The sequence below is a fragment of the Colletes gigas genome, unplaced genomic scaffold (assembly GCF_013123115.1).
Source record: "Colletes gigas isolate AHSC1104 unplaced genomic scaffold, ASM1312311v1 Colletes_gigas_Sc00057, whole genome shotgun sequence".
Lineage (NCBI taxonomy): Eukaryota > Metazoa > Arthropoda > Insecta > Hymenoptera > Colletidae > Colletes > Colletes gigas.
The window spans coordinates 616,657-643,132 of record NW_025106686.1 but is presented as its reverse complement, the minus strand read 5'-3'; the positions used below and the strand labels follow the sequence as shown (position 1 = coordinate 643,132).

Sequence of the window (26,476 nt, the reverse complement as noted above, 5' to 3'; positions counted from 1 at the left end):
AGTCCTACCTCCTGCACTCTGTGCCGGAGATCCCGTGACCGAGCACGGCGGCACAGACAACATTTTTCGGGGGGTCGTTCTCGACGGGAAGCAGGCGTGCAGGTGTCAGGTGTCAGGTGTTTCATGCGGGAAAAGTCTCTATTTGCGCGCTCTGTACCCGAGTGTCGCTGAGAAACTGTTAACCGAGGGAGGAATTATCCAGTGACAGGTGTTGGACGATCGAGGATTTCATCGATCACGCGTCGCCGCTACCTTCGATACGCGTCTCCAGGTGTTTAAATGTTTGTGGTAAACACGAATGCCACAACGTGATCGGTGTAGATTCCGAGATCAGCAACAGAGTAAGCAGAGGCAACCAGTTGTTGAATGTAGTTATCCTCGTAATTGAAACCAACGGGATACACTTTTCTGATCTTTGTCGATCGAAGGAAGGGAAGAGATGCTTTCTGCGATAATCCGAGTCGACCAATAGCGGCCGGGATTTATCCTAAGCGAGTCGAGGCAAATCCAGAGAAGGCGGCCCGTCGTTCGTTAAGATCGCGTCGCTGGCGATCGGATTTCCTTGATTATAGTAATAGTATCGACGCGATAAAGCACCGTGTCCTTTTGCGAAGGGAAAGGAGAAAGTAGGATCGATTTTTGACGCCTGACACGAACGGCATTATCCTTCGTCCTCGTTCAGGACGTGCCTCCTGTTGATTATAAGTGCTAATGGCAACGGTGGTCGATCGATCATCGACCTCGTTAGTCAGGGGGATACTTCGTCGATGATTGTGCTTGCTGGGTCGATTTCTTGAGCAAGGAAGGAACGAAAGAAGCGCGCCTCTGGCTGGGATATTGGAGATATGTGGTGTGCGAAACGTCAAAATCGTAATAGCAACCAGTCGGTCGGTTAATCGGAACGTAAACTGTGTTTCCTACAAATTTACGTAAAAATTTCTGGTTAGCGTAAGGTGTCTATAACAGTGGGTGAATCTAGCAGGCCTAACTTAACATCCAATTAGTAACGATTCATCGAGTGTCGTCGATTTCGCGATAGAGTTCAGTGATAGTTATCGGGAAGACGTTCGAAGGTGTACTTAGCGGAAAAGATAACGACCTTGAAACTTTTCCACACGGACCAGAAGGCTGACTCGAACACCGAGATGCTCTATGTTCGACAGCGTGACTACAGTTAAAAGGTCGTGATCGATCGACTTACTTCGATGGCCTAAAAGAACTTTAAACGTGCAAGGTCATTTTGAATAACGAGAAAACGGAACGGCTTTAAAGCGCGGATGAAACGAGGAAAGATTTCGTTCGACTAGAACGGATTGATAGTTCCGCGAGACCAATTTGCGAGGCCTACGTGTCCTATTTGCTCGAAGAAAACACAGTAGCGCCCCAACGAAGAGAACGCTCCTCGAGACAGTCCAGATGACGCGATAGCGGAATCCGCTGATCCGCGCGATGTCGTGTCAAGGACATTCCAAGAAACGGGAACGTACCGGCACTAACGAAATGTGGCACGCCGATAGCGGGACGTCCCTCCAATTTTTACAGGGTTTCCACGAGATTTCGAAGACACGGCCGTATGTTGCGATGCGACGATAACGCAGGATCGGTTATCGCGACCAGGATCATTTTCGATCACAGTCTTCTAATTCGTTTCGAAAGTCTATAATATCTTCGGACTGATACGCTTAACGAAATCATAGAACAACGTCGCCTTTTCATGAGATTTTCACGTGAATCTAAACGGCGTACAAAGTTTCGATTAATAAATAATACAAAAGAAAAACGTTACCCGTAGTTAACAGCCGCAACGAAGGAACGCGTTCGCTAAATGAGATCATCTAAGAAAAGACTCGATCAAGCGGCCCAGAAAGCTACCCCTGTCCCGTTCAAGAAGAACCTCGTCGGTCGACCTCGCTACCGAGCCAGCCTCTGACCCCGAGTCAGCACACAAAGCAGCCCCGCCAGCACTCGATGAGTCCTAGTAAAGATAAGGATCCTCGAGCACTCTCGATCGTTTGCCTCAAAAGCCTGAAGAAGATCCGGTTGGCACCTCTCTGAGAGCGGTTGGGTGATGCGCGGGAGCAGCTCCGAGCTCCTGCTGGAGGCGAGCTGCGTCCAGTGTCAGAGCGATCATCACAGCCAGCATAGGCATCAGCAGCATCCGCAGAACGAGAAACACGACTTCCAGGAGCGAGAGCTACGTCGTCGCAAGCTGTTGGAGCTCGGGTTCGGCGCTTCGCGGCGCCGACCGCCACGGCGTACCTGCCGTCAGCGGTTCAACTTCTACGCCACCTCAGCGTTGGCCTTCGTCGCGACGTCTGGCGGGGCAGCGCTCCTTTTCCTGGTGCCCCTCTACGTAGATCCGGCCATCAGCACCTTGGCGGCCGATTTCTCACCTGAACCGGTCATCTGCACCACTTCCAGACGCGAGGAGCTCTACGGTTTGTTCAATTGCACATGGAGCTCGTGCCGCGAGGGATGTACTAGTGACGTTTACAGATGTACGCATATATACGTCACGTACACACCATGGAGCAACACCAGTATGAGCAACGACACTGGAGGTAGAGAGAATCCCGTGAACTCTACCGACATCGCGCACACCTCCACGACTGCGGGTAAGAATTATATTTTCCCATTTTCTTCTACGGTGCGCGATAAAAGAATATCACGTCCAACCGATTTGTTCAGTTTTATTTTGTCAATTGTGAAGATATTATTTTAAATGTAGATATACAGGATGTCCATTCTAATGATCGCCACGATTTTTTAGGTATTTACACCAAGCTGACAAAAAAATGTTTCGAATAAAAGTTATTCAATACTTTCATGAGAATAAATTGCAATAATACAAATTTCGAAAAATTTTGTTGAGGTCATTTTGATTTTTTTAAATAGCACTAAACATTTTTTATTTCACATTGTTATAGCTGATGAAAAAATGAATTCAGCGACCTGCTATATAATGGCCTTTGGATGACCTTTAGTTCAGAAATTCGCAGTATTTAAAAAAATAATTTTCCTACGCGTTAATGAAATGTAAACATAACTCATAGTCAATGATACTTTCGAACTGAATGTAAACAGTAAACATACATCTTTAATTCGATCTTTCATTTACAATACATATTAATTTATTATAATAATGGTAATGTTTGACTACCGGGACCAATCGACCAGTATTGATACTTTAAAACCGAAGCAAGATAGGGCTCTGTGTGATCTAAACGAAACAAATACTTATTCAGCTTGTTGGTGATCCCACAGTGGCAATTGTTATAAAGAGAAAAGGAAAATGAAAATTGTATCTAACACAGCAATGCTACAATTCTCTAACAGAAAGTGGTGAAATTTTCCATGTACTTCTAAACTACGTAGAATGTTATAAATTGTTTATCTAGAAAGATGATATCCCTCCGGATATCATCCATCCTGTATAAATCCACTACCTGTCGACTATTCCTCTAACATTCACCATAAGTCAACAATATTTCAATTTTTTCGGAATTCAAAAAAGATTCATTATTAGATAGATATTCTCACATAACTTATACTGGGCTACCGAGTTTACAGCGACTTTAGTAATACTATGCGAACAAAATATTACATCAAAGTTAAGAGTGTTTACATTGTAACTGTTTACATTCGGTTCGAAAGTATCATTGACTAAAACTTACGTTTACGTTTCATTAAGGTGGTCTTCCACTGTAAAACCCAATTTTATGTTATCTTTGGTATTTTTTTTATAAAGAAACTATATAAGCTTTTGCATCGGCATTTTGCATATATATTTACTACTCTTCCAGTAATATTCACAAATTTTTACAACGAAAAGTAGTAAAAATTAGCGGCAGTACCGAAAAAGTGTTCTAATGGCGTGATTCCAGACGTTCTGTTTGTCTAAGTCAAAAAAATCAAAAAGATTCTTAATTAGGATGCAGTTGTCTATAAGTCGGTACTAAAAGGACAGAAAATATTGATAATTAAAAAAATGGCTGCATTTTTAAATTGAAGTATTGATTTTTTTCTCTTTTTTAACTTTAGCAGGCTAAAGAAAAAATAGAAAGAATAATGATTTTGACTTAATTCTAGTACGGGCTATAGCGATACAAGTATTGAAGGTACACGCCGAACGAAATCAGTCAAGTAGATTTTGAGATATCATGGAAGCCAATTCAGAAAAGATAGTTTTGAGGAAAACGCATCTAAACAGAAGGATCAGACCGAGAAACATGTATACCTTCGTTAATTTTAGAAGTTCAATTATATGTTTATGCACACATATTTCTAAGATTACATCCTTTAAGAAAATGTAACAAAAAGATCAAATTTTTTGGCGGTGAATTTCTGAACTAAACGTTATCCAAAGGCTATTGTATGGCAGGTCGCTGAATTCGTTTTTTCATCAACTATAACAATGTGAAATCGAAAGTGCATAGTGCTATTTGGAAAAGTCAAAGTGACCTTAGTTTTTATCGATAAAAAAAATTTTTCAATGTCTCGAAAATCGTGGTGACTATTAGAATGAACACCCTGTATACTATCGTTTATAAGTCACCGGACATTTTGCTTGTCAACAAATACAATTTTCTAAAGCGACTTTTTTATCCCGCTTTCTTACATTTGGTTATTTTAAGTCACTACTTTAAGTAAAATGTGAGCGTGTAAGTAAAAGTTGAGTGTGTTATTCTTTTGTGGCGAACTGTAGTCTGAGCCGTGGAATTTTCGTTATTGTTGATGAACTTTTTGGGATGAGAAGAGTTCAGGCTTTGGAAGCTCTGGGTATTTAGATCATTCGGCAAAAAACTTGCGAAGCATGCAAATAGGACATCAGTTTTTCAGTTTTGATTATAAGCTTGTTAACCTTACAACACCAATGCCACATCTAGTGGTAGGACTTCGAATTGTTTCACATTATATCGAATCTTATTGTGTGTTGTAACAAAGATTCCAACATAATTCGATGTTAAAAAACTCTTGTAAATCTTGATCGTCTTGAAAGTTTTGAAACTCTTAATTGTCTTGGATGTCTTGAAACTCATGATTGTTTTGAGCCTTGATCATGTTGGGGGTCTTGAAAATCCTAATAATGTTGTTAAGTGTAAATCCAATATATCTTGGACAAAGTGTTTGCGAGTATACTTTCAGAAGAAAAATATTGTTTCTTCTAAATTCATATTTCGTGTTTTGACGTTTAATCCGGGACCATCCTTTATAAATAACGTATTAAGATACAAGTTTGACTCACAGAACAACTCAGTATATGTATATTGGTTAACAGTAATTCAAAAGCATAACGTCTCATCATCCTACCATACCAGTTATGAGTTAAAGAAACCATAAATTAGGTAATAGAAAATTATTAAAATGATAGGCTTTTCGCGGTCAAATACTTATTTTAAAACATTGTTCGTCACTTTGATTCATTCTTTTTATTCTCAACTTAAACAAATTATTTGACTTAATTATATTTGTTAAAAATCAATTATATTTGTAGTCTTACGAATATACTCAGTAATATGTATATGTAATATATCAGTAATAACGTGATAGTAAATATGTTCATCTTAAAATTGGCAAAGAAAACCATCCTATATACTGAACTCGTATCATTGCATCCAGCCAGGGTTGAACAAATTTTATTCATAAATAACAAATGCAAATTGTAGATTTATTTTTAAGCTAAAACGACATCCGGACGAGCGAAAGCAAGTTTATGAATGAATCTAAAATTTTTATTCGTTATTCGTGAATAAAATTTGTTCAACTCTGTTTACAGCGTTCTGTAAGTTACTTTACTTCGTTCGTTCTTTGAACGATTTATTTCGAAGAAAAAAAAGTCGTCCAAGTTATTTCAATCGAGAAATAGGAGACATACATATATAAATGTATCTGTGTTTACATGTACACGATTTCTGAAGTAGGTACGATTTGTTACAAAGTGTCTATTCAAAGTACTGAAATTATGTATCAAAGAGTTGAGCATGGTTTTTAGCAAATTTTAATAACTCCTGACGCGCCGAAAGGATAGGAAGATTAATGATAACACATTTACCAAAAGTTTTTAACGTTTCATGAATACAAATTTGTGAATTTGCATTCGAATACAACGCGGTGACTCTGTGAATATTTTGTGAAACTGAGTGGATACAGATTGTTAAAATACAAAACTCACTATAATTGGGAAACAATGTCAAATCAAGCACATAGTTTAAAGGAATTTATTTTTGCCTTTTGTAAGTACTAAAACCATTCCTGAAGTCCCACGCATTACGAGATACCCTATAGAGTGATAGGAGATCACAGGAGGTCTCATACTGTCTTCTGACCCTAATACTTCCTATCGCCATTTTAGAGGGTGAGTCATGTAATTGACTAGAATCATATTTTTTATGGCTGAGAAAAGACGATATTGGTATAATAAACTGTTTAATAATACATAACATTCAATGACGTCATTTTGTACACAAGTCCAACTTGTATACTCTTTTTTTAATCTCTTAACAGCGTTCCCTGAGTCGAACTCAAATAGCGATAGAATAGTCGGAAACGACCATTGTTTCATCTGACCATTTAAGGGATGAAAATAATTGCTTTACTTCATATACCTCGTTTCGGTTTCCATTTGATTAAAAACGTTATTTAAAATAATTGTTGTGTAGTCTAGAAACAATGCTAATAATGAGGACTGATTATTTTTTCCAATAAATGTGTGCGGTAAAAGGTTAAATAAAATTATATTTATTTTACATAAATCAATTTCTCACGTTATTTCGCGGATAGAAAATATGAGATAAAACATTTGAAATATAAATATTTTCAAGGTAATAAAAGAAAAGAATATAAATACTTTTTATAAATATATTTAATTGAATCTAAACATTAATTTTTGTCTTAACTAAATATTTATTTCACGTCTCCATATTTTCATCTTTTTCATTAATCTTAAAAAAAAGTTATAATTCTCTTCTTTTTGCAAACGTATATTCATAATTCTTTTTCCTTTTATTTTTAGAATCATGTTTGCTTTTCATTACATTGAAACATTTCGGTCCAGTGGTTTCCTTTGTTGGATTTATATTCAATAAGCAATTTGTTGTTGAATTCTTAAACTTTTCAAAATATTTCAATTTGTTCAATGACGTATATCGTATAGTCATCGTTAAATATTTATAATCATGCGATGTTGGACATTTAGAACACTTTGAAAAATACATTTGAAAAATTTGGAATACTTTGGAAAGTATTTATGTTACAAATGTTTCATTCTATAATTTTCATATGCCAAATAATGTGGAGAATTGATTTATTTAAAGAAAACATACATATAATTATATTTAAGAAACTATTTACAGTAAGACCTCGCTTAATACTAATCTTATGTAAATAAGGGTAACACACTTTTATAATAAGCATTAATAAATTTAAAGCAGCAACTAAAACTTAAAATTATTGGGCAATATAAATCTGAAGGAAACCCACGGGATCAAATAAATATAGGCATAAATCGAACGAAAAAATACAAAAATTTGAAAAACATAGAGATTTAACAATAGAAATGAAACAGCTTATAAGAAAAATCTTTCTGTACGTAGTACAGTGTTGCAGATTGACACGCGTCTCGACAAAACGCTTCCAATTAAAAAATCTGTCGCCACTAATTGTTCACTCTGTCGGCTACGTGAAAAAAGGGCTTTTTGCGTAACGCACGGTTACATGTATGTATATGTATTTACTAACTGAATGTGTATATTTCGCGTGACGCAAAAGCGCCTTACAATGAAACGACGTCAAAAGAGGATTTCCATCAGGAACGTTAAAAAAGTCAATTTTTTGTAAGTAAATTAAGTTTCCTTCAAACTTATTTTGCGTCTTATTTGATATCGTTATATGAAACATTAATGAACATTTTGATATTATTCGAGTTACAAAGCTTTAAAGGAAGTAACGAGTGGACAAAAAAGGAAATAAAAATCCGTGGTTTTAATATTTTAAGGGGAATTATTTCGGTGCAGAATTGAAAAAATAAGCTAACTGTTGTTTACATTATTTAAAAGTTTTATTATTTAAAGATAACAGAACTATTATTTTAATGTTTATTGCGCTATTAAAAAATTATTCTTCAGGTTCTAGGTATGTATTTAGTAGTTTTTAAAATTAACAAAGTTTTAAACTATTTTTGAAATGTTTTAACGTGTTTTCCTCAAAACCATGTTTTTCGAGACTGTCGACACGATATCTAGAGAATTACTGAATCGATTGATCCGAAATTTCATGTGTTAGGTCATTCTATATTCCTGTCGAGTTTTATACCAGAATTCAAAGCAATATTTCAAACATACCATTGAGTTTTATGAAAAACTGTAATTCCTTTCTCGTTCACTAACTTTTTTTCATTTTTTCGATAAAACAATTTTACTGTTGCCTCAAAACTTCTTTGATATGTCATTAAAACGTTATTTAATACTATTTTTAGTTGATATTTTAAAATTTGTTACCCTCTAAAAAGCGTTGGATTATACAAACTAAACTATAATCAGATTGAATTAGAAAGATAATGAAATATCATTTTGTTTCTGGTCAAGAATCCTGAACATTTTACATCTGTCGATTTTGGTAATTTTGTTTAATTTGGTCAAAATTTATACTGAACGTAATAATCTTATTATTTGGTCTGAATTCAGAATATAAAATGCCGTCATGATTCCACCAAACACGTACAAAAATTTTATGTAAAACGTAAACCTAACTTGGAATGTGATTGTGTTGCTTTTCATTTAACAGTTCAGCAACATTTTTACCGGCGATTGTTATGTGAAATTCATTTTTTATCCCCAGTTACTAAACATAACACTTTAGAAAGTTTTTTTATATTACATACAAGCAAAGGTGTGCATGTTGTACGATTAGGTGGTTCCATTTCGTAACATTGTACCAACCAACCCTTTTTCCCCCTAAAACTCTATGATTGTTAATGTTGGTAATTTTAAAACAACAAACATTCCCTGAACCGATAAATTTTGTTTTTTCTTACAAAGATGTGAATTTTACCCTCGTCAGTCTGAACGGCATGGACTTATGGGATTACCTAATATGTACATATAAAGTAGATGTCTGTTTATAGTCTCCATCAGACTTAAGTTGATACATTTCAATTTTCTATATTGTTAGCCTCTTCTAAGATTAACAAAATTGGTATAGTATCAAGGTCCTTCTTTAAAATATTACAATTTTGTTAAATCTTTTTTTAAATTTTTTGTTCTGATATAGACTAGAGTCACGCTAATACATATACTTTAATCATTTGTTTGATTCACTTATTTTCTACCTGTGAAACGGCGTCAATCTTGTCGATAGAAAAACACTCTTACTAAAAGTATTTATTACTATGCGTTAGACAATTAGACAGTACATTTAAAAGTTAATAAACATGTTTACAAAAGTTCACATATGTATTCCGTTAACTTTTCGTTCATAGTTTTTGTTTAAACAGAATAGCGTTAAGCAGCATCATATTGTTATTGCATTTACTATGAAACAGTATACATTAATGAAGAGCTCAACCTTAACACATTTGCATTTTTAATCATAAGAAAAGTATAATGGAATAAAGTTGTATAATTCAATCTGTATATTGATGGAAGTATAATGAATACACATAAGAATCTGAGTCAACTGACATATTAGTTTCTAATTTATCTGGTATACTGACATATTAGTTTCTAATTTATTTTAATTGTTATTATATTCAAACGACTACTAAAATTCTGAATATTTATTATGACAATTCATTTTTCACGGGTCAATGCCAATTTTAATTTTTATTTCTTCCAAAGAAAAGATGGGTAAAATTCTTACCTAGATAAAAATTCGATAAAAAATAAACGAGCGTTTATTCATTACTCGTTAAATAAAAATAGAAATTTTAATTATAAAACAAAACATTTTACAACAAACAGGTACAAAATGTTCGATCGAATAAATTGTTACACGTTAGTTTTATCGATTTTCTGTTATTCGAATACAATTTTGTCCATATCTGTTCCAAAATCAAAATAATTTGTCCTTGGAGAGTTTGAGACGAAAGCACATTATGACCACGTCACGTGAGCGCACGAAACCTTCAAACTGATTTATTTTTGGGTTGCGTAGAAGTTGTACACTTCTTCCGTAACTTTCTTTCACTTCTTAATATCACTTCATACGATGTTACGTAGACTTTCATTTCCAAATCTGTTTATATCTTCCCATACTTACGAATACTTTAATTTCTAGAATTACGATATTTCTGTGAGAAATTGGTATAATAATTGTAATAAACTACAAACTATATTTAATTGTAAAATACAGATGAAATAAAATTTTAAATAAATTTCTATTTGATTCGATTGGACTATTTAGTCCATACGCTAGTAAACTAAATCTTCTTTCCTAACTTTACACAAATTTTATATTAGATTAGAGCTTTATAAACTAGAATTTAACTTGATAAAAAAGTCATGAGTCTGCTTTATAGATAATATTTCTGCAAATTAAGATGCCTATACTCTCCGTCAACCCAAAATGTGTAACTAAATAAAATTTCATCTAGATTTGATAAAAGTAGTAGCACTTTTGAAGATTATTTATATAACTTGTAATTAACTTATAAAGTCAATAAGTGAAATATCAATACTGATCCTCACCGTAAAGTTTTGAAAAATGACGAACGTAGGAGATTGGTAATATTTTGTTTCAAGTTCAAAAATAATATAATGTAATATGATTCGTTGAACAAAAATTCTACAGAATATTATATTTTCTACGTTTGCTACTACGCCACATTGATTGTTGATTGGTATGCTCTACCCGCGTATACAAGATTAAGCGAAGTTTCCAAACTTTACCATTATTTTTATCATATCTGATTGGGCTCTACGGCTATAATTCCGATCACGATTGCTGTATACGTACACCTATAAGCCAGCATTTCATTAAAATATATGAGGATCAGCACTGACATTTCTCTTGTTAGTTTGACACGGTAATCTCAAGTTAAACTTTAGTTATTAATATAAAAGGCAATACCTGTATGTTTGTGATTTCTCTATAGCTCCTATTATTTCTGTCCAATCCAGATGAAATTTTGTTCATATGCTCTTTATGATCCGACGGGAAGTATAAATTACTTAATTAGCAGAAATATTATAGAAATATTTATACGGTCGAAGGGTTGTATTTTAGCTATAACAATCCAAGTATGTATTTATCTATAGAAAATTTTTAAAAATCGTTAATTTGTCTACGAAAATATTTCAATTTAAAGCTTGGTCATCCATCACGCTTGACGGAGTAATATAGTAGTACAAGATATACATATAAAATATATGTTATGTATAATATATACATATAACCAACGTATAACAATTTATTCAATCCAATAGTTAAATTTCTATTCGTTTATTATGAAATATTTAATGTCTATTTAACGAACAATGGATAAAACAGTTATATAATTTTTATTCATTATTCAACATTTGTATCTATATGAACATTTTGTCCATTTTTAATATAAGGACACAATTAAGGATACCACCACGTCCTTTCGAATTCGTGCAACTCGAAGATCCATTATATTTGTATAAATTCTTTCCAACAATAATGTCTCTTCATTCTTAAATTATATACTACCGTGTCAAAGGATATCAAAATAAAAAAAAAATAATAATTGAGAGTACAAATTAAAGAGAAGAATTATTAAAGTACTTCGTGTTTTCGTTCAAAAATAACAAACCAATAAACTATTTCTTAATTAAGAAAGTCGAACATCGTGGTTACGTAAATATCGAGTTAATAAACTTCAGAGTTTGCTCTCACGATCAATAAAAAGTTTTTACTTTCCTAAGCGTACTAGTTAAAAACAACTTTAAGGCTTGACGTGCACTCTAATAGTATATAAGATGTAACTTTGTGTAATTGGTTATGCTAGGTTTAGCATTTCGAATGTTGACAATTCGTTCGTTAATGCGTTAAGTCCTCGACTTACGTTGTTTATTCGTTCTGTAGTTGTCGTATCGATTAATGTTTCTTTAATAATCTATTGCGGTATAATTAACAATTTCTGATGGAGTTGTTTTTTCGTTCTCTTTATAATACATTTCATGTTTCATATTTTATATGCACCTCTTTATGGAACGAAAATTGAAAAGAAAAAAGGTATATTTAATGTGTGAATAAATACACACACACTAAATGTGTATAGGGACATAAGTGGAAACATGACCGTGTATCTATAAAATCGACGTAACTCGAGGACTTACTGCATAACGTGGTTACAACCGCGTTAAGAATAGGTAATGTCGTATTCAGCAGAGAAAACAAGACCTTTCGTGCGAGTCGTATTGGATGAGATGTTATAGTTGGAGTTTGTAAGGCTAAATTATTCGATGTTATCTACATTCTACTTATTCACAGTGCCATGCCCCCCTTAATCCATGACTGCTTTTTTCTTTATCCCTGCAATACCACAAGTAAGGAGAATGTGGGCAGTGTCGAGCAATTTTTATTCAGTCACAAGTTTTTCGAAGGTCGACTAAATCGTTTGATCCAGGTGTCTTTGGTTTTAATAGTAACTCGAACTAAATATTTGCAGTATTTTGACGTGATACTGTACCACTGTAACTGAATTTTGCTGCCACATGTTGATTAATGATGATCGAAGAGCATTACTTTTTTCCAATTTCATTTTTAAATATAATATTTTTCATTGGGTACGAATTTTAGATTTGGACTGGTCGTTCTAAGATTTTAAATGGCTGAACATTTAATTATTTCTTCACACTTTTCGCACATGTATTGTGTTTGTTTATGTTGGATTATGACATCATATTCCAATACTGGTATGTTTTCAATTGTTTCGTTAAACCATCGAAAACATCATAGAATGGGAAAGAAACCTTACGCCTAACATGATGCAACAAAAGAAAGTCACTTTTTATTGTTAAATCTGGCGAAGAACGATTTATTTTATGGTCGTTCGATCAAATTATTTTCTCCCATTGGCCGGTATTCCAGCTTTTATTGTATAGTTTTTGCAAAAATCGAACGATCTTTAATTTTCTTCGGGAGAATGAACTTCTTTTTCTATTCAACTGATGTGAAATTAACTTCTTTTAATGTTCTCCGAGCTCCCATTTATGAATTTTTTTCAATATTTTCTCGTGATAATTTCCAATATATAAAAATTGTAACATATTCTTGTAAATGAATGTAACTTTAAACGATTGTATTAGTACCTTGTGAATGTTTATATTTTGAAACATGAAACATCGGAATTCAGTACGTCATAGGTGCATACATCATGTTCAGGGTACAATATAGTACAAAAACTTCCAGTACAATAAAAAAGTGACTTATGCGTTTATTCTTTTTCGGATAAAATTGTCCCGAAAAGCTTAACCGTAACTATTTTTATTATTGCAATACTATTTAATCAAAAACCATGAGATTTGTATGTAATATCAAGGGAACATAGACAAGTACTCGCAATGGTATTTAAGTTTACTATTACAGTTTATAATAATGTAGATTAATATTAAAAATCGTCAACTTAATTTCCAATATTAATCAATCAGGAAACTTTTGCTAATATTATTGTTTTATTGTAAAATCAAAATTTTGGTTGTATTAGCATTATAAGGTCTTAATAAATATATTTCTGTTACTAAAATTCATTGTATTTACTTTCATTATGAATTTATTTCAATAAATCGATAAAAATACAAACGTCAACTCAAATATAATAATTTAGATGCATCTTTCGATAATAGTAAAAATTAATATAAAATGAAGATACGTTGGGATAAAAGTATCCCGAAGATGACAGCAGAGCTAAAAGAATATTGATATTTGGCAATTGTTTTGGAACTCATTAGTAGACTGCGGATCTTCATGCAATTACATATTTTTATGAGAACCAGATAAAGTTATGCGACCTATACAGAAATTTATTTCATGATAAGAAGATTTTAAAAATACATGCATGGTTTATTATGAATATTTTGCATGTTTCGTATATTTTAGAAATATTTTAAGTGCATATGCAAAAGTAAATTGCATATTTCATTTAGTATTATCACATGTATTTGAAATTATTTGTCGAATGGCCAGAGTAAATCTGTTGTGAATGAAATCAAAATTTAAATGCGTTTATTGATAACGAGATTAGTAACATTTAATAGAAGCATGTACCATTCTTCCACGAGAAGAAGGCACAGCGTGTTTACATCCCCACTCCTGTTGCAGTCCGCTGACTCACAGGCATTGGTCGAAAACAGTAACGAAGATCGATGACAGCCAATTAGTGGAATGCAGCAAGAGTGGAGATGTAAACACTCTGTGCCTTCTTCTCGTGGAAGGACGGTACATGTATATGTTGTTATCAAGTAATTCTCTAAGAAATGACAACAAATACAGCTCTGATATATCTTAATTAAGTATACTGTAATGATTTTCGCTTTGAAAATTTATGTCGTAACGGTAAATTAATATCATTCCTAAAACGCGAAAATATCGGCGTACATTACTTCAAGATTGGATTAATGGAAAAGGAGATGAAAGTTTTGTAAGCGATGGAATATCTGTGCGATGTGAAGCATGCGAAAAGGAAATTCATTCCAACAGAAAATCACAACTAACACAATATTTCAACATTCCTATACATAAAACAAAACTTCAAAAAGAAGATACTTTGAGAGCAACTAACTATAATTTCTTCATTTTGATAAAAATAACTACACAGAAATTGCAAGATCAAAAAAGAAATCAGTTTTTCATCGACACGTGTAAAACGATGGTCAGTGTAAATGAGTTAGCGAAGTCTTGACAACGAAAAATGAGAAATTTTCTGCATGTAAATTAATCTTTGGCGATAAATGTCATCAATTGTCAACAGTAGACATGGAAGAAATTCTTGTTGTTTATTATAATATAAATTGTAATAGTAATTAGCAATAATAACTATTAATATTGATAAACATTTCTTTTCGAAAGTGTGTAGGATTTCGGGGGTATGTTTCTTCACCAAAAATGATTGTAATTGACCTCTGCAACTAAAAATAATTTTTTTAAAGCGATTCGAAATTTTATAATTTTGTCGTAAAATTTTACACGTATTTGAATTTTTTTCTCGAAAGTGGGTAGAATTTCGGGGGTATACTATTCACCAAAAATGATTGTAATTGAGCCCCACAACCAAAAATAATTTTTTCAGAATGATTTGAAATTTTTTAATTTAATTTTTGAATAATTTTTAACGAAGCCTCAGTCAAGAAATTGATATTCTTGATTTTCGTCTTATTTTGTCATCTGAATCTGTTATTAATATTTTTCCGTGTAGGGGCCGAACACCCTGTATCACACTTATGTAAAATACATAAGTATATGTGATATATTTTCATATATCACATATGTTATTTTCATACGCAAACATATTTTAAGTGCATGAAGATCCACAGTCTGCTGATTAGTATTGTTGTTTGTACAGTGCCGACGCCAGGTGACGTCGAGGCGGCGCTCCTGGTGAACATCAAAGGGTGCGGCTACCCGCCGATCGTCGACTGCAACAACTTTACCCGCGAATTGGGCTACGAGGGCGCGAAGTTCCCCTGCCATTACAGCCGCGTGAACGGCAGCATAGTGATGGCGAACTATAACCGTGAGGCGCAGGTCACCACCATCATACACTTCTTGGCGGCGCCATTCGTATTGACTCTCGCGACCAGCGTCGCTCTGTGTGTGATGCACTGTGACTGTAGGTGCAGTCCGCCGCCTCGACATTCGTCACGTGGTATCAGGAGAGCCAGGGGTAACGATCTCAGGTAACTAACATCAAATTTCCGCTTTCTTTTTCTGCTTTAACCTATATCGGTCGATAAGTTACTCGAAACAACGATGTTTAGTCGACAAGGGCGCAACGAAACCGAACAACCCGTTTAATTGGCCGATGACCTTTCGATCATTCGAACTGTGGATCTCTTTAGAAACACTCGAAATTATATATAAAAATAATCAGAGCGTCGAGTGTTACGAATTATGTAGACCCCGCGATTTTTCCGCCATTTTTGATAGTTTGAAAAATGGAAACAAAAAATTGAGGTCATCGTGATGTTTTTAAATAAAATGTATTTTTGACTCCGTAATATTATAAGGGGCGTCGAAACGAATTCAACGACCCGCTTGATTGTGACCTTAGATGACCTTAAATTGGAAAATCGTGATGAATCATTGTTTCGATCTTGATGCTTTTGAAGTTTCGGGGAAAAGGATGTATTAAAAATGAAGTATGTAGTCATTATAATAAATGAAATGGACTTGTTACCACATGACACACATTAATACTAGTGTGTCGTTCGAAGAAACTAACTGCAACGTTACTATACAACTATAAACTCTTATAAATTAATTGTTTTTAATAGTTAATTTCCGAATCGAGTATCTGAACTCAATATATTTTAATAAAATATTTTAACAAAAAAATTGATAAATGATATTGATTCAGGCTGCTGAAATAGAGTTGGGCAAATTTTATTCACGAATAACGAATAAAAATTTTAAATTAATTCGTAAACTAACTTCCATGTACGTTTCATTCATAAATTTATTTATAAATTTAGAATTTAAGAAATTTTTTAAACCAATATTCGGACGAACAAAGCTGTGGGCAAATGCTAGTTTATGAGTGGATTTAACATTTTTATTCGTTATTCGAAAATAAAATATGCCTAACTCTGTTCACGAAGCCTGAACCAATATCAATTATCAAAATCCGAACTGTGTAAGCCTAAAATAGTTTAAGTCCACATACTCGATTTTGAAACACATTAAAGTTTATACATTAAATGTTTAACAAAAGTTTTATGATAAAACTTTAAATTTACACATTGATAAATAATCTATGTCCTACGCATAACGATATAGCTTTTGGGTTCAGATTTTCGTGTTTCAATTTTCCAATTGAAACGATGTTACAGACAAATTATGAAAATGTTTTTACAGACAAAATAATCATTTTATCGTTTGACACACAAGTTAGTTTCAAAATTACGGAACCAAAAACTTTTTGTTTATTTTAACCTGAATTGAATTATAAAATACATTTACTATTTCATTGAAAAATAAATAAAATGTCATTACTATATAAATTAAGTGCACTGCTATCGAAGCTGATCACATACAATCATCATCAAAAGTTGCAATGTATAAATATTTTTTAAACGTTTTGCATAATAATTTACATTATTATCAGGATTACGTTATGCCTAGAGTTTTACTTTATATATTAAAAAATTGAAATACGTAAATATTTTAAAGTTGGTTCTGGTGGATATAACCAGTTTTGAAATTACACTCCTCAATTTATTTACAAATCCCACAGTTTCACAAACTTGCTACTCGATTTAAAGTCGCATTTCAGTACGATTATGACTAACACGATTTACTTAATCGGATATACTAATGTTTTTTATCAATCGATGTTTTTCCTTTTACAGTTTATATGTTCTTAACATTTAAGATTACAATTTTAATTTCCCTTATAACATACAGATCAATATATGACGTTTTCTTGCTTAATTTTACTAAAAAATAAGAAACATTTTATAAGGTGGTTTGTATACTTTTCATGATTATTTTTTTAAGTATTCCATATTATTACAAATTTTTCTAATTGATCACACTTTGAGTGATCGAAATGTCGACGGCTAATTAAGCACATTGTCTCATTCCATTGCTTTTATGTCCATTAAACTATATTATTCTAATCTCAGGTAACGTTTAACGATATTCAAACGTGATCGTTGTTTGTCTTTTCGCGACTCTGCTGGAGAACTTCGAAAATACTGAAATGTCGGCGCAACTCTTCGTCCAAATCGTAAGATTCGACGGGTCAGTGAATGCTTTTTTATTCATCAGAGCTGTCCCCGTGAAACACGCTTTTTGGGTGAATTTACTATAACCGCAGCAAATGCGAGAAGTTCTTTTTATTTTTCATACATATCGTTACTTTGATCGGAGATTTAGGCGGCAAGTTATAGTTTTGGATGATTTCCTAACCAACCGTCGATTATTATCAATATGGCGCGAAGATCTTAAAAACTGTTACTCGGTTGAGTGTAGTTTAGAGCTGGAAAAATGGTCTCGAAGGGTATCGGGAAACATGGGGTATTTCTCGACTATCTGTGAATTTTATATAGAATTTTGTATATCTTACCAATTCATTCAAAGAAATAGACATGAAACAAATCGCCCAAAATGTATTAATCCAATTCCGTACCCTCGAAAACTGACTCAGTCAGAGTCCAATTCAACCCCAATCAGAATTTCGTTATCTTCCGGTATAAGGTTTTCGATTTAATGTCTATATTATTACATTTGTAAGTTTTTTATTTATTCTTACCGTCTACTTTTATAAGTTCTTGCATGTATTATTATATTGTTATTTAATAAAATACAAAATTTAACGATTTAAAAAATAAACACTCTCCATGGGTTAAAATGAATCAGAAGTCTGTTGAGCAAGGATTAATTATACAAGGTGTTCGGCCACCCCCGGCCAAAATAAAACGAAAATCAAGAATACTAATTTGTTGAAGGAGGCTTCACTAAAAAGTTATTAACGTTTAAAGTTCCGCAAGTACTGAATTTTTTTCGAGAAAGCACAGGATTTCAGGGGTAGGTCTATTTACCAAAAATTATTGTAATTGACCCCCGCCACCGAAAATAATTTTTCCAGAACGATTTGAAATTTTTTTGTCGCCGAAAAATTTCAGCAGCCTCTGGTCGATTTTTTTTTTAAATTCGTTTTTGATTTTTAATAATTTTGTTGGACGCCCTACAGAAAAGTTGTTTAATACGTTTTTGTAGGTACGCATTAGCTCTACTTCAGAAAAAAGTTTCATTGAAATATATTCACTATTGTAAGAGTTATGGCTGTTTGAAAATTGGACCAGTTTTAGGGTGTTTTTTCTCTCCTTACGGTGTCAAGGAACAACTTTTTCAATATTGTTAGAATTTCTACATATTCTTCACTAAAATACACGTTGTTTGCATTTTGAAAAATTAAAATCCTTCAATCCATTCAGGAGTTATGACATTTTATAGATTTGCATGAGGGAAGTATATCTGGCCTCACATTAGATTTTCGGTAAAGAATTTTTTTCTCGAAATTGCGTAGAATTTCGGGGTTTGTCTATTCACTAAAAATATTTGTAATTGACCCCTACAACTAAATATAATTTTTTCAGAATGATTTGAAATTTTGTAATTTAATTTTTTAATAACTTTTTAACGAAGTTGGAGTTTCCCAGTCAAGAAATTGGTATTCTTGATTTTCGTCTTATTTTGGCCTCTAGAATGTCCCATTAAAATTTTTCCCAGGGGTGGCCGAACACCCTGTATAATTTTGATATTAATATCAATTTAACGTATGCGACAGGAAATAAAGATTTGAATACAGAAGAATAAGATGTAATTACTAAGGCTTAATGAGGGTCTGATTAGTCAAGAATTATTATGTTTTCAGCGTTCATTAGTGTCTTTTCTATATAACCAAATAATCAGGATTAAAGTAAAGGTGCAATAGTATTCAAGAAAATTGAGTTTGAAAATTATGGTCGAGGTTTTACTTATCCAATAACAATTATAATCAGTCGCTTTGTTTGTACATAATAATTATTCGTATAGTAATAAGTATACATAATACGTATAGTTTTTAAGTACCGAGGCGGATAAAAATTGTAATTGCTTAAAAAACTGTTATTTTATTAATTACAATATTCTTGCAAATGTTGTCTTTACTGTTTGTGTGCAAAGTTAATTTATCCTATCTTTAATTCTTAAACTGCTCATATAATTATTGATTAGTAATCATGAATTAATACTTTGAAGCTTTCGTGTGACAGCTTAGCAAGAACATTTTCCACAATTTCTTACTTGGTAGAAAAAATGTTTTAAGGATTTAAACGTTTGTACTTTTTGTTGAATCTTATTATCCATCATACTATATATCTAGTGTATACAATCATTCAAAATTTTGTCAACGAAAAACAAATTAAGTGAGCCTAGAAATTTAGATGTTTGAAAAAATGGTACTCGTGTCCTTGCTAGTTATTGGCACAAGTTTATTCAAGCAAACATTATTTTATTCTATACAAATTTATTATAAAATAGAATCTGACATTTCGTATGCGCCGATCCAATATTAGAAATTGAAACGCATTCGCAATAAAACTCTTCGGAGAGTTTAATCGAGCCAAAGTTTCCGTAGGATTATTTTCAAATATGCTACTTTAATATTATTGCCGTTTTAATGGGTGAAATTATTTTCCAATGATACCTTCCAGGACTCTGCGTAATTAAATTCCGTTTAAAGTATAATCCAATAAGACGCGATTTAAAAGCGCTCTTAACAGCTTATAAAATAATACTCCAGCGGGGCAGATTATTCCGAGCTATAAGCTACAACATTAAACTAAGAAATATAAGCTGCAATAATACTGACGCGTTATCTGTCGTCCATCTCTTAGTTTCCAGCAGTCACTGAAACGTGCTGCGAATGAATTCCGTTAAATCCTTTGATCGAAAAATGTAGCTCGCAAACAGTCGAACGGTTTCGTCCGTCTAAACGGATATATAAAAAAGGAGTTTCTTTTAAAAGGTATCGATCGGATCGCCAATAGCGATCGAGTATTTCGCGATAACCTAGAACTTCGTCGACCCATAGTGCTCACTATGTGATCGCATCGATCACAGTAAAAAGTATTGGAAAAAGATATCACGGCGATGTTACTTGTTTCACGGAAAAAAATTTCTAATCAAAATAATTTTCTTCGGTAGTAATTGAAAAGAATATCGATCACTTTCTGACGTTTAATTGCAACGACATATACGAGGAGATTTTTCAATTACGGGGTTAGTCTTTCATGATTTTAAAATGTATTGTAGAAACATAGAAGTTTATTAATGAAGTTTATTAATAAAGCTGTAACCTTTAATTATCTGATATATTATCTCTATTACGTTAGAACTATGAATTTGACAACTTCCATCTTTTGCAGTAAAGATATACGTATTTTGAAATATTAAATGATTTCCTAACTTCATGCTAAAGTCATTTTGTGCGTTAGATAACTATTGTGTTTTCCACCAAAAGAAGTCACTCACGAAACGTATTCTATATCCAAAGAATAATTAGTACTTTATTATATAAAGTAAATACATACATGAATAATAGTTCTTTTCGTGTAACGGTTACATCTCCCACGTGTACACTTGAAACATAGACTTGCGCGAGAGCCAGGAGGAAACAGATGGCGCCGTTGTCGGCAATCGCGGACCTATTTAATTTGGGCCCGGATTTCGCCCGTTATTGACCGATTTTCGACAATAACAATGGTGATTATACCTTAAACTTGATTCATGAGTGTGAATTATTTAGAGCTTATCGAATTGCACATTTGTGATTCTGATATGAGAATAATAAAATGTCCATTTATAAAGATATCACGTATTTTATGTGATGTTCTCCTCAAAATCCTGTCTTTCATTATGTCATGAGTGGTGGCTGTCGTAGATAGAAAAAGTTACATTCTTCTTAACAATAATAATTATAAAATCATTAACGAAACTGTTCTTTTTTTCTGAAAAATAAATACAAAAACGAATAACTTTAAAAGAAAAATATAAAACTAAAGAAAGGAAAAAACAAAAAACGTTGTCTCTTGTGATATTTGAATCACGTTCTTTGGGATACGAATCTATAATCAACCACTTTCACCTTACAGTCATTGCAATTGTGTGAAAAAAACTCCATATGAACATACAGGGTGTTCAGCCACACCTGGGAAAAATTTTAATGGGAGTTTCTAGAGGCCAAAATAAGACGAAAATCAAGAATATCAATTTCAAGACTGAGGCTTCGTTAGTAAGTTAGTAACTTATTAAAAATTAAATTAAAAAATTTCAAATCATTCTGAAAAAATGATTTTTGGTTACGGGGGTAAATTACAATCATTTTTTGTGAATACACATACCCCTGAATTCTTACCCACTTTTTAAAAAAAAATTCGAATAGATGGATTTTTTCGGCGAAATTGAAAAATTTCAAATCGTTCTAAAAAAATTATGTTTAGTTGCAGGGGTCGATTACAATCATTTTTGGTCATTAGACGTACCCTCGAAATCCTACCCACTTTCTAAAAAAAAATTCAGTACTGGCGGAACTTTAAATGTTAATAACTTTTTAACGAAGTCTCCATCAACAAATTAGTATTCCTGATTTTCGTCTTATTTTGGCCTCTAGAATCTCCCATTGAAATTTTTCCCAGGGGTGGCCGGACACCCTGTATAGAAACCCAAAAATTAAATTTTAAATACCTTTGTAAATAATAAGCATTGGAAAAAAATATGTGTTCCCTTTTCTTCGTTTTAGAGTTATCAGAAAAAATTTTGATTAAAAGTGGCAATCTCTTCTCAGTAGCAAAAAATTTTCTGCTTTAAATCGGCCTGCATAGTCCCGATCTTCGAGCCTATATGTAGATTCTCTAGGGGGAATTCGTATGATCCTCAACCAAAATTAATCACGGAATTGTATAGTAGGATTCTAGAATTAGTGGGACCGAATATGTTTGGATTATTATAGAAATTTATCAGAGAATATGCCGAGGCGAATTAGTGCATTTTAGCAAGCGAATATCTTCTGAACAAGATATTGAGAATAGATAATATGTGTATAAATCAGTCAATTTTTCTTGTTTAGAATTTCTTACGTTATTTCAAACTGTGATAAAAACACATACATATAATACTTGACTATAAATAATGATTAATACCAAACGTGCAATTAGATATTGGTTATGCTGCTTACTTTATATGACTGACAACATCGATGACTAATTCCTTTGTTAAAAAACTATTTAAATCAACTTTCTGAACACCAACGCGGTCGTATATTCAATAAAAAAGGCACGCGTTCCCACGTCTTCTATTTTTGTCATGTGCTCGTTGTTCTGCCGCATCTACGAAAAAAAGAACACTCTGGTTTCTGCTTTAAAATTCGAGCCTACTCCATTACAGGCCACTGCGTCACCGAGGCCACTTCCAGTATCTTTTCATTTTTTCACGTACTTTTGGTGCGCGTTGCCTTTGCCGTGCTCGAAAATAATTCAACGAAAATAATTAATACATCAGCGCGAGCTGCATACAAAATAAGAAGCATTTACACAATGCATAAAACCAGAGTGCATAGAAATCACGGAAACCACGAAACCACCGAGAGGCCGGTACACTTTTGATTTATGCTAAAACCGACTAACTCGGAAACAAGGAGACGCATAAAGCACATGCTCGTAAAATGGCTTGTAGTTGCACGATGTGGTCGACATGCTAACATCGTGGGACGAAAGAGGTCGGGATTCGAGCCCATGTCCAAGATATGCCCATTTTAGACATAGCGATCGTTTGTCGCGAGTCCTCGAAGCACATCATGGCACCTAGATTCTTATTTTCCTGTCGTGGACCGTTTATTATGTTTATAACGGCTGCTGGCACAATATCGTGTCGTACTTAGGAGATCGGGCTAGACGTTTACGATAGATAGCTGAGACGAGGGCTAACAACCTTGGTCATGATACAGGGTGTAAAATTAAAAATTTCGAATTTTATGAATCCTATGGATTTGTTAGAAATCTCTAAATATTGAATTTTATTAAAGTTTTCTTTGTTTTTGCGCGTACACAGTGTTAAGCTAGTTTTAGGGGATGATGAGACGAAAATATGCGATAGAGACTGTACAGAATGGTCGGCCACTCCTGGGAAAAATTTTAATGGAAGATTCTAGAGGCCAAAATAAAACGAAAATCAAGAATACCAATTTGATGATTGAAGCTTCGTTAAAAAGTTATTAACGTTTAAAATTCCGCCTGTAGAACGGCAATCTGCGAAAAGCTGCGTGCGCGTGATAGTGGTTTTCACTCACAAAACTGTAAGGAGAATTTCTCATGCTGAGTGAGAACCACTATCATGCGTACGCAGCTGTTTGCAGATTGCCGTTCTACAGACGGAACTTTAAACGTTAATAAATTTTTAACGAAGCCTCCAGCAACTAATTGGTATTCTTGATTTTCGTTTTATTTTGGCCTCTACTATCACTCATTAAAATTTTGACTATAGGTGGTCGAACACCCTGTATATACAATATAACATATGAAATTATTAAATTTACGATATAACAAATTTACTAATTTTATCATTGTAATTAAATTATATGAATTAAAATTTATTTTATATTTATTATTAATAAATTTGTTAAGAATTAATTTATAAATTATTACATTTTTGTATTAAAAACTAATTTTATGAACATAAATATATGTATACATATATTCCTCGTTCATTTTCGTCTTACTTTGGCCTGTAGATCACTACTAAAAAGAATTTTGGTTAATAGCTGAATACCATGTATATTAAGTTTGGTATTTCACATAATCTACACTTGAACTATCTTCCAAAGGATAAATTATAAAGTATTATTTTTAATGATACAGATTAACGTCTATAAAGTTATCAAATCTATACAATTGATAGTTATAGTGTTTTATTTGGTATGGAAAAACATTCTTATTTTTCACATGATAAATTAGTGTTAAGACTAAATCTAACTCAGACTCAACATAGATTAATACCTATAATACTATTAAAGAGTGTTGATACTTTCTTTTTATTCTTAATTTACTTTAACCCAAATTTAACAGTATAATATCACAAATATTTAAGTGTACCAATGAACATAAATTGTTAAACAGTTAGAAATAAGGTAACGAAATAAATGCAAATATTAAATATTAAACGGGGTTATATTTCCCCTCTTTTTTTGCTTATGTGAATATTAAAAAATAATTTTAATAGGAAACTTGTATATTATATGGTTATGAGCAGCAAACATTTAAAAATTATTCCAATTTTAAATACAACATTTCGATAATAATGTTACATGATCATCTTCAGGTATAATATCGTATTTTGTAATATGAGAACCATGAATGTATAATTCGATAAGTTCTAGAATTCTAAATTTTCGTATTGTTACACTACATAATAACTCAAATTCATGAATCAACTTTAGAGTATAATTATCCAATAATCACGTATGATTTTGGCTTAAGGTTGAAAATGAAAACGGATATTCAAAAGTTTAAATAAGTCTTTACTGCAACAGTTAATGGGGACGATATATTCTTGAATAAAATTATAAAGAAAAATATGGTTTTATTAACGAAAAATTAGACAATTATAAAGTTATGGAGGAAACTGAAAACAAGTTTAAATTCACATCAAAGTCAAATGATCACTGTTATCGTTTACACTACCAATAGAAGCAGTACATTTATTTTTATCACAATTAATTATAATTTACTGAATGATAGTTTGGACTTTGAATCTCTTTAAAATTATTCTTGTGATCGTTTTAATTTATTGTACGTATAAATTTGATTTACTTTCGTTTACTATTTTATAATTTTTCAATGTTTGTTTAGTCATACTATACGTTTTTTTATAATTGTTTTCAACAACACATTATATTCGAAGAGGATCATGGCACCGATCTAAACGTTGTAAATAAATCAAATTAATTTTATAGTGTTTGCACGATATAACTGAATGCTATATGACCACACCTACATAGTAGGTCAATGTTCTAAAATTCTTTGTTTTATTAATAGATGTTTTTAAATATATTTAGTTGTATATAATATGCCAAGTATCTTGGCGCTATTACATTTTCGACATATTATATTTGTCATAAAATTGTCAGAAGCAACGACAGGTATTATAACTGAACGAGTTCGCTAAGCCAAGGTCTTGGAGTAAGCGCCATGCTGTTCCTCACAGTCGTCTCATTAGGTGCTCTTTTGCCTCCTCCACTCGGTGACTAGATCCTTGGGCGAACAATGTTCCTGTTTCCAAAGCCAACAGCAAGTTGCTTGCCACTTTATACTCAAAATTTCTCAAAACAATCAGTCCCCTGACGCTCGATTACGTGACTTTGAGTCGCTATAATGCATGCAAATTCAACTAACCGTTGAAGCTCTATTTCCTGACTGTGATTGACACTACAAACTACCTCTTCTGTTGCGATAGTGCTGTCCAGCATAAGCCTCGGAGCTTAGGGAGCTTTCCCTCCTGTCTCCGCTACTAATATACAGAGTGTCACGCAACGAATGGTACAACTTAATATGAGTCGATCCTACGTGCGAAAATAAACTGAAAATGTGGAATTATTATCGATTTAAGAATTTATTGACCAAGAAAGATACGCACGAAGGTTGAGAGTGTTATAATAAACGATAAATGCTTGTAGGGTTGAAAACATATTTATGTATTATTTTTAGGTATTTGCGTTACTTGGTTTTTTATGTTTTTGAATGCGCGAATTGCACACTTACAA

At 32.8% G+C, this 26,476-nt stretch overlaps 1 protein-coding gene across 1 annotated transcript in view; it reads left to right on the top strand.

Annotated features, from left to right (window-relative positions):
• The first annotated feature begins 2,068 nt into the window (after positions 1–2,068).
• Positions 2,069–26,476, top strand: part of LOC122403519 — a 248,202-nt gene continuing 223,794 nt past the window's right edge. Inside the window, exons 1-2 of the mRNA XM_043407075.1 lie at positions 2,069–2,615; positions 15,521–15,854. Coding sequence (XP_043263010.1) covers positions 2,069–2,615; positions 15,521–15,854 — 881 coding nt within the window. The remainder of the gene's footprint in view (positions 2,616–15,520; positions 15,855–26,476) is intronic.